General features: G+C 57.1%; 1 protein-coding gene across 2 annotated transcripts; it reads right to left on the bottom strand.

The window, feature by feature from the left end:
- Positions 1-354: 354 nt before the first annotated feature.
- On the bottom strand, positions 355-11,766 carry PTGES2 (prostaglandin E synthase 2). Of its 2 annotated transcripts, none has more exons than XM_069540747.1 (7): positions 11,197-11,757; positions 9,814-10,011; positions 9,082-9,140; positions 8,561-8,710; positions 8,093-8,293; positions 7,638-7,755; positions 355-609 (listed from the first exon to the last, which is right to left on the bottom strand). In XM_069540747.1, exons 1-7 carry the CDS (start codon positions 11,464-11,466, stop codon positions 574-576), a joined length of 1,032 nt encoding a protein of 343 aa, XP_069396848.1. In that variant the 5' UTR covers positions 11,467-11,757; the 3' UTR covers positions 355-573. The 2 variants fall into 2 exon arrangements, with proteins under 2 accessions (XP_069396848.1, XP_059870065.1); XM_060014082.1 differs by lacking the exon at positions 355-609 and adding an exon at positions 6,010-7,170 and having other exon boundaries at positions 11,197-11,766.
- Between the last annotated feature and the right edge of the window lie 3,498 nt (positions 11,767-15,264).

Below are 15,264 nucleotides of genomic sequence, written 5' to 3'. Positions count from 1 at the left end.
AAATAGGGAGAGTAGCCTAGATTATCCAGGGGGATCCAATGGAGTCACAAGATCCTGCCACGTGAGAGACAGAGGCAGGGAGAGGCGGGGAGGCGGGCGAGGACTCAGCCCGAGGTCGCTGGCTTTGAAGATGGAGGAATGAGGCCCGAGTCAAGGAATGCTGCGGCTTCTAGAAACTGGAAAAGGCAAGGACCAAGTCCTGGAGAGCCTGCGGAAGGAACGCTCCCCTGCTGACAACCCTGATTTTAGCCCGGCGAGACGCATTTCAGACCTCTGTCCTACCTCCAGACGAGCCTGGGAGGGCTGCTGGAAAGTTGAAATGAGACAGGAAACGGAAATGGCCGGTCCTTAATAAAGAGTTTTATCTCGCAGCTCCCCTGCCCCATCCTGGATTCCAAACTCACAGAGTGATTTCCCCTAAATGCTTTTCATTCCAGTCCCCCCTCCCTCCTTCCCGGGGTGAGGAGGCCTGGGATTTCTGGCATGGGATGGGGGTGGGGGCAGCTCCCACCGTGGGATCTGGCCCATCCTCTTCGTGCTTCCTTTCTGAAGCCAGACCTTCTCATCTCTTAGTCACGGGAGCGCCATCGCTGAGCGCCAGCTGGGGCTCTGCAAACACAGGGCACAAGTGCCGCCGCCATGTCCCCATTTTACAGAGGCAGAAACTAAGACTCCAGGAGGGGAAGGGACTCGCCCAGGCCCTCGCCGTGAGCAGGTGACGCGGCCTCGAAGGCAGGTCAGAGGACCCCACTCCCACTGCATGCTTGGGGGGTGAAGACGCCATGGGGTCTGCTGGGGCCCCTGCCCCCAGAGCAGGCCTGGCGGCCTGGAACCACACCACGACCCACCTGCAGGGACCTTCACTGAGGGGCAGGTGCTCCTTGCCTCACCTCAGGTAGGTGACACCTGGCGTCTGGCTGCTCTCCTGGCCAGGAGGCCACAGAGAGCCGGAGAAAAGTGGGGCAGGCCCGTGCTTGAATCCTGGCACCTGGCGGCGTGATCCTGGGCAAATCTCATGCCTCTCTCAGCCTCAGTTTCCTCACGAGCAAGACGGGCACAATATTTGCCTTACAGCTCAGAGCTGGAAGGGACTCCTCCGGTTCATACAAAGGGCAAATGTTGGGAATTGCCTGGCGGTCCAGTGGTTAGGACTTCTCACTCTCAATGCTGAGGGCCCGGGTTCGATCCCTGTTCAGGGAACTAAGATCCCACAAGCCATAGCGTCCCCCCACCCCCCAGAAAAGGGCACATGTTGAGCCGGGATTCAAACCACTTTTGCTGACTCTGAAGCCCTGTTCTCAACCTCAGCTCTGGCCAGACTGTCCCCAGTCCGCATCTTGCTGGTCTGGGCAGGTTGGAATGTAGGGGAAGGGTGAGAAGAGGAACAGCCTGCCTGCCGGGCCCCTCTGCCCAGGCGTGGACCTTGGTCCCTGCCCTCCAGGGCCAAGAAGCAAGAGCAGACCAGCGAGTCCCAGTTATAGTGGCTGGAGAGGCTGGCCAGTGCTGGGTGGGAAGGCCAGCAGGAGGGGAGTGATGCAGGAGTGCAGGAAGGAAACAAGAAGGCCAGAGGCCCACCCCAGCCCCCAGGGGCCAGGCAACCTAGGCCTCTCCTGCTGTCAGCGTCCCATAACACAGAGGCTGGCGGGGGAGCGGCACAAAGGGACCAAACATTATCTCCCCACGGCAGCTGTGAAAGCCCCATGAGCTGGCTCCACCCACACCTGCCAGGGTTGGGGGTCCCCTGCTGCACCAAAGAGCCCAACCCCTGCCCCTCATTTTAGGGAGGAGGAAACTGACACAGGGCAAGGGACTTGCCCCCAGGTCACCTGGCTCCCTGTAGCCGCTTCTCTTCCCTGACTACACTGGTCTGTGCCATTTGTATTAGTGTCCTACGGCTGCTGCTACAAATCATCACAAACGTGGCATCTTAAAACAACACAAAAGCAGGACTTCCCTGGTAGTCCAGTGGTTAAGACTCCGTGCTTCCATTGCAGGGGACACCAGGTTCGATCCCTGGTCAGGGAACTAAGATCCCGCATGCTGCGTGGCACAGCGAAACACACACACACATTTATTCTCTTACAGTTCTAGAGGCCAGAAATCCAAAATCAATCTCACCTGAGCCGAAATCAAGGTGTCCCACAGGGCTGGTTCCTTCCAGAAGCTCTCAAGGAGAATTCATTTCCTTGCCTCTTCTGGCTTCTGGAGGCTGGCTGCTTTCCTTGGCTCTCGACCTCTTCCTGGCGTCATTCCAACCTCTCACTTCTGTTCTCACGTCTCCTCTTCTTTAGTGAAACCTCCCTCAGCCTCCCTCTTATAAAGAGACTGTGATTACATTTAGGGCTCATCTGGATAATCCAGGAAAATCTCTCCATCTCAAAATCATTAATTTAATCACACCTACAGAGTGTCTTTACCACATAAGGTAACGTTCCCAGGTTCCAGGGATTAGGACCTGGATATATTTGGGGGCCATTATTCAGCCCACACCACACCATCCCCCCACTACCACGTCTGTTCCCCATTAGACACTTCTGCCCGTCCACATCCTTCCCATTGGACTGGTTAAAAAAATTAGGGAAGAGTCATCCAGTGGAGCATGGCATACTGTGGGACAGTCATTAGAAATGGTGAGGGAGAACAGTTACTGATCTGGAATGTGATTCAGGAGCTACTGTGTGATCTGAATTTTTATTTCAAAAAATATGTATCTAGAGAGAGAGAGAAGTAATGTGACATTGTGATTAAGATCATCGACTCTGGAGCCAGGAGATCTGGGTTCAAATCCTGCCTGTGCCATTTACTGTGTGACACCAGGCAATTCATTTAACCTTTCTGATGCCTCAGCTTCCTCATCTGTAAAATGGGAATATTTGTACTTACCTCATAGGGATGTTGAAAGGATTAAATGAGGTAATATGTATAAAGTGCTTAAAGTGGTGCTTGCCACAAAATAGGCCCCATTTAACTGTTAGATATAAATATTGTACATAAAATATAAATTATATATATAAATATAAAATATTTTATGTGTGTATATATATATATATATATATATATATATATACATACACACTATATGCAGATACATAAAAAATAACTAGAAGGCTATTCTCCAAAAAAAAAACTTTTTTTTTTATTGGCTACGCCGCGCAGCTTGTGGGATCTTAGTTCCCCGACCAGGGATCGAACCTGTGCCCCCTGCATTGAGAGCACGGAGTCTTAACCACTGGACTGCCAGGGAAGTCTCAAAACTTTTTAAATTTTTGATATTTAAATTTTTAAATCTCAGTGATGGGTCTGTGAATAACTGGTATCTTTTTGCTTATCCACAAGCTCTATTTATGCACAATGAACAATTACTTGCATAATCAAAATGAAAATTTTAAATTTAATAATCTAACAAAAATAGTGAACCAGAATCCTAATCCTTAAAGCCCCTGCTGTGGCTTGCTCTCCTGAGGGAGCCCTCCCTGACTCCCAGGGAGGAGGGATCTCGCCATTCTCACGGCTCTCTTCCCTTCTTACTTCCTGGAGCACTTGGCCGTGAACTCCAGGAGCCCAGCAGGAAACAGCAGGGAGTGTGTTCTGAGAAGAGACAGCAGACCCCACCGGCTGCAGAAAAACACCCCTCACACATCAACAATGCACATCAACTTTGTGCAACCTTCCCATCCCTGATTTCAACAACCCCATGAAGGGTAACTGACCTCCGAGAGCTTGCCCACGGATGGGCAAGGATGGGGCTTGCCCAAGGTCACAGCAAACAATTGCAGAGTTCCCACTTCAGGCCTTCTGCTGCTACCAATGCCCACAGGCACAAGCCATAACCTAAGCATTACCAAGATGGGGCAAGGGTTCCTAGCTTGCGGCCTTTTCCCCTGAAAGGTGTGACTCTTCCTACCTACCCATCTTCAGCACTTTGCATGCTAAACCCATTTTACAGATGGGCAAATAGGGTCCCTGGAAAATGAAGATGGCCCAAAGGTGCGATCCCAGAATTGGCCACAAGGTGGCAGCACCAGGTCTTGTGGCCATCCCCTACAGGGCTTTTGCATCCTCTACCGCCCTCTGCTGGTTATGGGAAAAGGTAACTGAGGCAAGGTTGTCACCTCTGGGGGAAATACTCCGTGAGAGAAGCAGGACTCAGTGCCCCGTGGTGGCCTTGCATTGACTGGCCATTCTCCAGCCCGTCACAGGGAATGGGTCTAGTTAGCACAGTCCTTTTCATCAAGGTGACTTTTCATCAAGGTGACCATTTAGTGGAGGTGGGTGAGGAGGGTGTGAGCAGGCTCCTCTCTGCCTGCTGCAGCCCCAGGGATAAAGCCCCAGTCAGGAGTGAGGCCCCTATCCCCGGCATGGCTCTGCCATCAACCATATCCTCCTCTGAGAAATGCAAAAACAGAAGAAAACATCTCTGTGAAAACAAGGAGAGGGGTGGTGATGAGTAGCTGGGGTCTGGCCTGCCCCTGGCACCTCCTTCGCCAGACCAGGCCTCAAGAGGAAGACATGATCACTGGATTTAGCAGGGAGCAGAAAGGGCAGGAAGCACAGGGTGGGACTGTGGGACGTGAGACCCTCCCCAGGCCATGGTGCCATGGACTGAAGGTAGACGCCTCATCCCAAGCAGGTCACATCAAATGCTCCCTTTGGGGAATTTTGGGATTGAGACAGAGAAAGGCGAGTCGGCCTCCTTGAGCAGCTGGAAAAGCACCAAGTAACCCTGGGGGGTAACAAGGAAAAGCCTGTCTGTGAAGAGCAGGCAAAGTGGGGAGGGGGGCAGGGATGCAGCCCCGAGGTGCTCCTGGCCTAGTGCCTGCCCCGCTGAGGGAGGCTCTGGGGTCCACAGGCCAACGCAGGTCCTTGGAGCAAAGGCGCCTTGGGACTTAAAGGCCGATCAATGAAGGGGGAACTGCATCCTGGACACAGCGGTGACTCGGGAGACCTCAACACCTGTGGGCCCCATGGAGGCAGCTTCCACGGCTCCTCAACCCACAGACTGGTGTGGCCTCAGGCCTCAGCTTCTCTCCTTCCTCCCAGAGGAAGGAGCACTCTGCAGCCATGAAGACCCAGCCAGTGTGACACGTTGACAAGGACAGATGCTCGCCATGGGAACAAAAACAAGCAGGTGGCAGACAGCCCTGCAGAAGCTGAGGCCACTGCTCCCAAAATGACACTGTCTGCCTCCAGAGTGCTTGTCGCTTCTACCTTATTTGAATGTTTGCTAATACAAAAACCATGAATTTTTTTTTTTTTTTTTTGGCCACGCCGTGCAACTTGTGAGATCTTAGTTCCCCGACCAGGAATCGAACCCGTGCCCCCTGCATTAGGAGCATGGAGTCTTAACCACTGGACTGCCAGGGAAGTCCCCAAAGACCATGAATTGTTTTTATGTTTTAAAAAAATTAACAGGGCTTCCCTGGTGGCACAGTGGTTAAGAATCCGCCTGCCAATGCAGGAGACACGGGTTTGAGCCCTGGTCCGGGAAGATCTCACATGCCACGGAACAACTAAGCCCGTGCACCACAACTACTGAGCCTGCACTCTACAGCCCGCGAGCCACAACTACTGAGTCTGTGTGCCACAACTACTGAACCCCGCGGGCCTAGAGTCCATGCTCTGCAACAAGAGAAGCCACCGCAATGAGAAGCCTGTGCATCACAACGAAGAGTGGTCCCCGCTCGCCGCAACTAGAGAAAAGCCCGTGCGCAGCAACGAAGACCCAACGCAGCCAAAAACAAATAGATAAAATAATTTTTTTAAAAAAAAATTAACAAAGAAAAAATTTAAACTCTCCTGAGAGGGTTGCCCAGTCACTGCACAGTAGGGAGGGCCCGGGAGGTAGAATTCAGCTCACTGGCTGCCTGTCGGGCCTCTGCAGGGCCACCTCAGCAGACCAGTGTGCCCCTCATCTGCTGAAACCAGGGGAACAGGGACCCCACAGCCCTGCCTCGTTCCCAGAACCGCTTCTCTCTATAGCCCCCTGTCCCAGCGTCCCCCCCCCCCACCGTGAAATGCCAGGCCTGGGATTTGAAGCCCTGGGTGGCTCTGTGCTGCCAGAGGGGCCCCTGGAAGGCACTGTGTCCTCTGCACCCTCGTCTCCTGGTCTCCAGAGCAAGACTGGAACAACCCCGGCCCCTGCTGCACCAGGCACCCTTCTGCACACGTGACCTGTATCCTGTGATCAAGCCCTCACAACTTCCCCTTGAGGTGGGGACCACCATTGTGCCCATCTGACAGATGAGGAGACTCGGGCCGAGAGGGGTGCCCCTGCCCAGAGCCCCACGGTCAGTGGGGAGCAGAACTGGACCTGCACCCTGGGCCATCTCTGCACCTCCCTGCTGCACATCCCATGTCCGTGTCCCAGGGGTTATGGGACACAAAGCCCACTGAGCCTTTCACCCAGGCCTGCTGCACATCCCATGTCGTGTCCCAGGGGTTATGGGACACAAAGCCCACTGAGCCTTTCACCCAGGCCTTAGTAAGCACTGGACAAACGGTATTTACTGGCTGCGGACCTCCACTATGGTGCCGCCACGCGGGGAGCAGCAAACCTTTTCTTTATTGTGAACATGACACACAGTCCTGGGGACACCTGGGAAGAGCAGGAACCAGGGGGAGCCAGGGATGGGGCCTCCCCAAACCAGACGGTTCCTACTTCCCTTGCCCAGGGCAGGAGCCCAACCTGATTCCCACCCACGGGGTGTAAACAAGGCAGCCTTGAGAGCCCCAGAGAAGGCTAAAGAGCAGGGAGGCCCAGGAGGGGGTCCAGCTGGTGAGGGAGGTAGCCTTCCATGCCCCGGGGGGCGGGGGTACATTTGTGAATGGAAACTGAGCCTGGGCTTTGTCCCCCAGCGCCCCAGGGCTCCAGCAGACGTCCAGTGTTAGAAGCGAGGGGGCAGTTAGGGTGGGTGGGCAAGAGGTCGAATGATCCTGTCCCCTGCTGCACTGTATCACAGCATCAGCAGGTGCTGGCCCAGCGGCCCTGGTCCCCCACAGCCGGTGTCTTCCACTGTTCCCTCCCTCCTCCCGGCAGGGATGCTCAGTTCACTGGGGGGCCTCAGCGATGGCCTTCTCCACCCGCAGGTACCAGGGCTGGATGTGAGTGTGACGCATCAGGTCGTCGAAGGCCTCCAGACCCTCCATCACACGCAGCACACCGTACACTGCCTGGGGGAGGGGGGGCGGGTACAGAGGGGGTGTCCATGCCTGCCCCGCCCTCTGCCCGGTGTGTGCCCTGGGCCCATCACCTCCCCGTTCAGGGAGCCCCGTGACCCACTGACGGGCCAATTTTGCACGCAGGACTTTGAATGAAGCGTGTGGGTTGGCTGTAGGATTCGGGAAGAGCGGACCCCACCACTCGCTCCAAGACCAGAGCCTTGCAATCAACATATTCTACCCTGGCTGTAGGACTGCTTCAAGGATTGGCATTGAAGTCAGGCCAACAAGACACTGTCCCAGGAATCTTGCTGGGCAGAAGCCTGGAGCACTGGTTTTCCTTAAGCCCTTGACAACCAGTGGAGGCAGATGCCTCTGGGATGGAGGAGCTGTGAGACGTAGGTATTGCCTGCCTGGGCCTCCCCCACCCCAAGGACAGACCCTTTGGTCTGTGCACCCTCTGACACCACCACACTCACCAGATCAGCCAGGTTCGGCCTCTGGCCCCCCATGAAGGGCCGGTCTTTGCCCACAGCTGCCACCCACTTGTTGGCAGCCTCGTAGAGATCCTCACGCACGTCGTCCTGGAGGCGGTGCCTGGGTAGGAATGGGGGAAGTCCATCAGGGGAACTCCGAAACCTGGCCCAGGTCGGGGGAGCGAGAAGGCCCGGGGGCCAAGGCTACTTCGGCGGGTGGAGCAGGACAAGAGACCCAACCATGGAGAGGAAAACAGAGGAAGGTACAAGGCAGAGACCCAGCTCTGGACTCCCAGGCCAGCCCTGCTTGCCCTGGGCTGGGGGAGGCAATCAGGGGTTCTGGGTTTGAGTCTCAGCTTGGCTAACGCTGGGGACTTGGGGAGGGCAGGCCCCCAGGTGCACGCGCGCATGAGCGCACGCGCACACACGAGCGCACACACACACGTGTGCACCGTCACCTGCTCTTGAGCCGCTTGCTGATGAAGTACATGGCAGCTGCGCCCATGTACTTGGCCATGGCGCCCTCCACGGTCCCGAAATTGCCCTCCTTGACAATGTAGTCAAAGGAGGCCAAGGCTTCGGTCGGCGTGCGGTACACATTGGGGGAGATGAGGTGCACCAGCCAGTCGTCTGCCCACTGCCGCCACTTCATCTCCTCCCTGCGGGCAAGGGGGGACAGAAGGTGGGCCAGGTGGGCTCCCTGAGCCAGGGCCTGGGAGCTGAGGGAGCAGACGCACTATCTCGACAGCCCAGTGTACGGACGGAAGCAGGAGGTCCTCAGGAGAGTCAGTCACGCCCGTGGCTCAGCCCCAGCCCTCGTGGTCTCCCATGCTGCTCCTGGCTCACAGCATCTCGCGCAGCCTGGTCCCCTCTGGGGAAGACCAGCCCCTCCCCACATCCCCAGGGCTGGCCCCGGCCCCACTCACGTCCTGGCCTCCTTCCCACCATACATCCGCTGGGCCTCCTTTTCATCCAGCATGAGCCAGTACTTGTTGCAGAATTCGGTCACCTCCTTGCCCTGGTCGTTCACAGCCTTCATGGGTGGGTAGTAGGTGATGATGTCTTCGAGGGGCTGCCTTTGGGAGATATCCAGAGCCTCACCCTGACTCCCTCTTCCTCCAGGAGACTCAGCCCTCACCTCCTCGGGATGAATATCTACCCCAGCCTGATCCAGCCCCAGGACTGACCAACAAAAGCTTTCCCACCCTCCTGTGGGTGACACAGGAGGTCCTGCAGCAAGAGGGACTTGGGGCAGATACCAGAAGCACTTCCCCAACAGAGGGAGATGCACAGAAGAAGGGGGAGTCTCAGAGTGATGCCCATGGCCCATCCTGGAAATCTAAGCAGCAGCTCCACCCCACTCCCATGCAGGAACCTAGGGGAGGCCTCCCTGAGATAGGAGACAGGATGAGCTGCAGCGCCAGCCTGGGCCTCAGGGGCTCCTTACCCCGACACCAGGTAGGTCTTGAGGGCACTGATGATGACAGAGGAGTCGTTCAGTTGTTGCTGGAGAAGAGGATGGTTTAGATCAAGACTGTGGGGGGCGGGGGGTACTGGCTGACTGGCCACTGGCAGGATCACCAGGGGCTCTTAATCCTGACACCCAAGCACTCTGCAGAAGCTGGTCGGGTGGAACCTGGGCATTGTTTGTCTGTCCCTGGAGGTTCACCCCTAAAATCGATGCCCACTGAGCTTTCCCTTCCCCCAGGACCCACTCCCCGCCCTCAGGGAAGCCTGTCCCGAGTCAGGGAGACCCAAATGTGGCTAATGGGGAGGAGAATGTGGGGAGGACCCAGGATCTGAGCCCCGCCCACTCACCCCCTTGGCCTCCTGGGCACTGAGGGGCCGGGAAGACTCAGAAGCTACGTACTAGGAGCCAAGCCCTACACCCTGGAGAGTATGGTTCTCCGTTGATTAACGAAGCAAACCCAGAGGGGCTAAGTGACTAGCCCCAAGTCACATAGCCAGTGAGTGACAGAGCTCCACCTTGAACCCAGTCCACCCTGACCTCAGAAGCCACGTTGTTAAGCTCTGTGGTCCTCTGTCTCCCTTAGACTCACGGGTTCATAAGCCCCAGCTGAGGCCCGGAGAGCCCAAGTTCCTTCCAGGGCTGCAGGGCAGGGCCCAGCTCAGGACAAGCCTGGACAACGGGGCAGGGAGGGAGCTCCCCAAGGCTCACCAAGCTGTCTCCTTCCTGGGCCAACAGGATGGGCACCTTCCTGTAGGAGGAGAACTTGATCTCGGCCCTGCGCACAGGGTTCACCTCCACCACCTGGTAGGGCAGGGTGTGGAAGTCGAGGAAGGCGCGGACCTTGCTGCAGAAGGGACACGTTTTGTACTGGTACAGAGTCAGCTGCAGGCGGCTGGACAGGGAGAGCTGGATGAGGAGCAGAGGAGGGCGCTTCTGAGGCCCGGTGCCCAGGCCCCGCCCCCAGGTCCAGGCCCCACCCCCAAGCAAAAGTTTCCCAAGAGAGTTTTCTAGGATGACCTGAGAACTTCAGGAGAAATGCGGGATGGGTGACAGGGAGAAAGGGAGGTGAAGGGAGGTGGGCAGCAGGCTCCTGCAGTGGACAGCCAAGCGCCCATCCAGTGGGCTCCCCAGGTAGAAAGTCTGTTCTGTGTAGGAGGAATCTTCTCATCTCTGTCCAACGCTAGACAGACATCTCTCCTTTCCTTCCTGTCCCAAGGGAACTTCAGACACCGCCAGGTGTGCCCCCCCAGATGCAACTGTTTCAACTTGGGAGTGCCCACCCCGACCCCTTCAAGGGGTGTGGAGGCAGAGCCCAGCGTTTCCGAGCGGGGTCTACCTCAAATCTACAAGAGGGGAGCGTTATATCTGGGCCACTGGCCTGCATAGAGCAGGAGAGCCTCACGAGAGCTCGCAGCATATTCATGTTTGAAAGCCACAGCTGCAGTACCGCTCCCCCATTGTTCAGAGATGAGAGACTGAGGCTGGGCCACGGAGGTGGGCGGGCAGGCAGACACGGAATTCCACTCCCCATCTACCGTTCCTGTACCCATGGGTTCAGGAAAGGGGCGCCTGTGGGGGTGTGTGTGTGGGGGGGTGCTGGTGCTGTGTACAAAGCATCGCAAGGGCAGCTGGGCCACCACCCGGCTTGGGGGACATACCCTTGTTCCTCCGTGTCTCAGGGCCTGGAGTCTAAGGGTCATCAGTTCCGTAAAAATACTAATAACAGTACTAATAAATACACAACCTCGGGATTTGGAGACAGTGGCAGGGACACGATAAAATGTTTGTAAAGCCATCCACTGTACAAGAGGCTTTCCCTTTTCAGTGATCTCCAAATCTTTCCATCAAAAAGTCTTAAAACACGTTAGAAAAACGACTTTGAAACAACGAGAATTCTAGTCAGCAGGCATCAGTAGCGCCCCATTTCACAGATGAGGACGCTGAGGGCTCGAGGGCTTAAAACCAAGTCACTGGTCCAAGGTTAAGAGCGGACGGAGGAGGCGATTCCTGACACCGCCGGTTCCCAGAAGTCCCGAAGTTCGGCGCTGACCCGAACGCCCCTACCCAAGGCTTGGTCCGACCCGGGCTTACCTGCGCGGCTGAGAGGTCGGCACGGAGGTTCTGGGCGCGCAGGTGCCACCGTGCAGTGTGGTACAGCCCCAGGGCTCCTCCCAGGGCCAGCGCCGCCGCCCCCAGGAGCCGTGCGCCCCCCTTGCGGGTGGTGGCGGCGGGGCCCGGGCCTCCCGCCGCCCCGGTTAAGCCGGCCCGGCTCTGCGCGGGAAGTCCCAGCGCGGGACGACCGCCCAGCCTCCAGGTCAGAGCGAGCCCGCCGGGCCACAGCGCCCGCACAGCGTGGGCCATGTTTGCTCCGCCGGCGCAGCGGGAGGGCGCGAGAAACAAAGATGGCCCGGGCTCAGGCTCCTCTTAAAGGAGCAGGTCTCCGGCGCCCTGCAGGTTGCCGGAGTGACAGTGATGCCGAGTGGGGAGGGCCAGCTCTCGTGGGACTGGGCGTGAGTCCTCGGAGCCCAGTTCCACACATCCGTCAGAGCCGAAGAAACACACCTAGGGATGTCTGCTAAATGCCCCGGCTTCTAAAGTGTAGATGTAACTGGTCTCGGTGGTGACCCGGAGACGAACGCAGGAACTCGGCCACGTAGCTCGCCATGTGGCCGTCAGCGTCATCCGTAATACGCACCCAATCGAAAGAGAGTGAACCCTTCAGACTACCAGGGAAAGCGTCACGGCGTCGGGTCCAGGAGAGTCGCAGAAACCGCCCAGCCCGACCCACAATAGGTGGGAATCCTCGAATCGGGCTTTTTCTGCCCTCCCGCACCGCTGCACCGTTTCTTCTGTGGCCCGAACCATAAAATTTTCCATACACACAGGGGGCCTTAGAAACCACGTGTCTCGTATTTATTTCGCCCACCCGAAGGCGCCGAGTCGCCGACCCGCAGGTGCCCAGCGGCAGGATAGGGCGCAGTGGGGATTCCAAGCCCTCCCGCCCCTCTGTCGGGCTCCTTGGCCCAAACTGAGGGCCCGAGGCTCAACTACCTAGGCTTCTCGGCGGGCAGCCCCGGGATGGCCCCTCCCGGCGGCCGGGCGATGGGTGGGGCTCGAGGAGTGGATGGGGATCTGAAGGCTGGACAGATTGTGGGCGGGGCGATGCGGAGTCCGAAGGCCAGGCGGGCACAAAGCTTCGCTCCCGGGGTGAGTCGCAAGAGCTGGGCTGCGACAGGGACCAGGCTCTGAGTGGGGCGGGACGTGGGGCGGAGTCTCACAGCGGGTGGGGGCGGGGCCCGGGCGCGTTCAGTTGTGGCATTCAGCCCAGCTGGTCCCGAGTTCCACCCATCACCTCCACCTTCCGCCCTGTGCCGGCTTTCTGTGCTACAATCGCTGTGTCCCGTCTTCGCGCTGCCCTTGCGGCGCCCGAGCCCACAATGTCGGGCCCCAACGGGGACCTGGGCATGCCGGTGGAGGCGGGCCCGGAAGGCGAGGACGACGGCTTCGAGGAAGCAGGTGACCCAGGGGGGCTGCTGAAACGACTTTGCTTTCTCTGGGGTGCCCTCCTGGGAAGGGGAATCGGGGCCGGGATAGGGACCGGGAAGGAACCGCAGAGCCCTCCCATCCCCCCGCCCCAGGGTGGTTCCGGAGCAGCAAGCGCCCTCCGGGGGTTTGGGACGAGCACCTGCGAGCGGGTCCCTGGAAACCGCAGCCTTCGAGAACTGTGGGCGACAGGCCCCGTTTTACAGATGGGGAAACTGAGGCCGCTTCAGGTCACTCGCCCTTTGGGACTGGGATTTGCTCCAGACACTTCTTTCAGCCCATGTGGAGACGGAGACTCCTAAGGGGCCGGGGCCGGGAGTGGACCTTCTTGGCTTGGCAGGAGGGGCTATCTGGGTGGGCGTGCCGCCCTGCTGAGTCAGCAACCCCAGGCACCTTTGCTGGTGTGGCCTGGAGCCCTGGCGAATGTGACTTGCTTACAAAGCGGCCTGTTGCCTACACAGCACTGCAGGGGGTGGGGGTAGGGGGGAAGGAGAGAGAACCATTAGCTCCCTTCTCCCCTTCTGCAGCCTCAGTTTCCCCATCTGTAAAATAACAATAATGGTTAGTGTTTCCTGCAATGAGATCTGTCAGAATTAAATGGGGAAATGAATGGGGAGAGTCTGGAGGCTAGTGAGGCTGGGGTGTTTTAGAGACCCCTATTTTTTGCCTACCTGGCAGCTTGCTCCATCTTTGCCAAATACAGAAAGGAAACCCAATAACCCAATCCTCCACCAAAATACTTGGCAAATTCTCACTTTGTCTTCCTGGCCAAGATTGGGCAGGACGTAAGGGCAGGCCCACGTGTCTTGACCTGCCAGCCGATGCTCACTGCCCTGGGTCCCTATACGGCCTCTTCTTTAGTTCTTTCCAGGCAGGAACCTTCTGTCTGTGGCTGAGCTGGATGGATCCCTAGGCCCAAGTCTGAGCAAACCCTAGGGGTAGCTGTGCTGTTCCCTGTTGCTATGGGACATCTGGGGACAGGTGGCCAAGACCCAGGGTTCTCACACGGGAGAGAGGACAGAGCCTCTGTCCAGGCATAGCCCAGATCGTGCCAGCCCAGGAGCCCCATTCTAGGCTGTAGCTTCTGTGACCTCCCATTGGTATGTGACCCTACTAGCCAGTCTCTTGGGCACATGTCCCTCTGAGTCCGTGACCTCACCCTCCTTGTTTTCCTTCACCCTCTCTTATGCGGCCCTGCCTCTTTTTTTTTTTTTAATAAATGTATTTATTTATTTATTTTTGCTGCATGTGGGTTTTCTCTAGTTGTGGCAAGCAGGGGTTACTCTTCCTTGTGGTGCACAGGCTACTCATTGCAGTGGCTTCTCTTGTTGCAGATCATGGGCTCTAGGTGCGCAGGCTTCAGTAGTTGTGGCTCGCGGGCTTCAGTAGTTGTGGCTCGCAGGCTCTAGACCACAGGCTCAGTAGTTGTGGCACATGGGCTTAGTTGCTCCGCAGCACGTGGGATCTTCCCGGACCAGGGCTCGAACCCGTGTCCCCTGCATTGGCAGGCAGATTCTTAACCACTGCGCCACCAGGGAAGCCCCAGCCCTGGCTCTTAAGAACTGGGTTCTTCGGGGTTCATTCTTGGACCCACTAGGCCCCATACACGTGGCCTCGGCCACCTCTTCCCTACCCTGGTTTCTGTTACCATCTGTGTCGTGAATGCCCAGCCTATGGTTTCAGGTCAACCCTATCCTGGGTTTACAATTGCCTCTGGGTCAGCTGGGATGTCCCACAGGCACCCCACCCTCATCCTGGCATAATCACCCAATTGACTATCTTTCCCACCTAACCATTTTCACCTTTTCTGCTCCTGCCTCCGTCGTCAAGGGAGAACCCAAGAGTCCTGCCAACCGCTTCACCCTCCATGACTGCCCAGCCCCTGCTCTGCCACTCCTCCTGACCCCAGCACTCACCCCTCTAACACCCCAGTGGGTTCTACCCAAATGTCCCACTGCCCCTTCATCTCACCCAAAACCTACTGAAGAGATGAATCTCAAAATAATTGTGCTGAATGAAAGAGGCCAGGCAATAAAGCATATGTACTATTTGGTTCCACTTATATACAACTAGAAAATGCAAACTAATTTATGGTGAGAAAGCAGCCTGGGGGTTGCCTGGGAGTGGGGTAGGGGGTGTGTGATGACGAGGAGCAGGAGGGAAGGGGCATGAGGGGTTTTGGGGGTGATGAGTATGTTCACTGTCTTGATTGTGGTGGTGGTTCCATGGGTATTTATATATGTCATAACAAATTGCGCGAAAACTACAATGAAAGCGGTATGTCAAAAGGACTTCAGAGGGCTTCCCTGGTGGCATAGTGATTAAGAATCCACCTGCCAATGCACAGGTTCGAGCCCTGGTCCGGGAAGATCCCACCTGCCACTGAGCAACTAAGCCCGTGCGCCACAACTACTGAGCCTGCGCTCTAGAGCCCGCGAGCCACAACTACTGTAGCCTGCGAGCCACAACTACTGAAGCCCGCGCACCTAGAGCCCGTTCTCTGCGACAAGAGAAGCCACCGCCATGAGAAGCCCATGCACTGCAAAGAAGAGTAGCCACCCACTCACTGCAACTAGAGAAAGCCTGTGCACAGCAACAAAGACCCAATGTAGCCAA

Source organism: Delphinus delphis, chromosome 6 (assembly GCF_949987515.2).
Source record: "Delphinus delphis chromosome 6, mDelDel1.2, whole genome shotgun sequence".
In the NCBI taxonomy this organism is placed as follows: Eukaryota; Metazoa; Chordata; class Mammalia; order Artiodactyla; family Delphinidae; genus Delphinus; species Delphinus delphis.
Note: the sequence above shows the minus strand (reverse complement) of the source record. Positions and strands in the feature narration are given on the sequence as shown.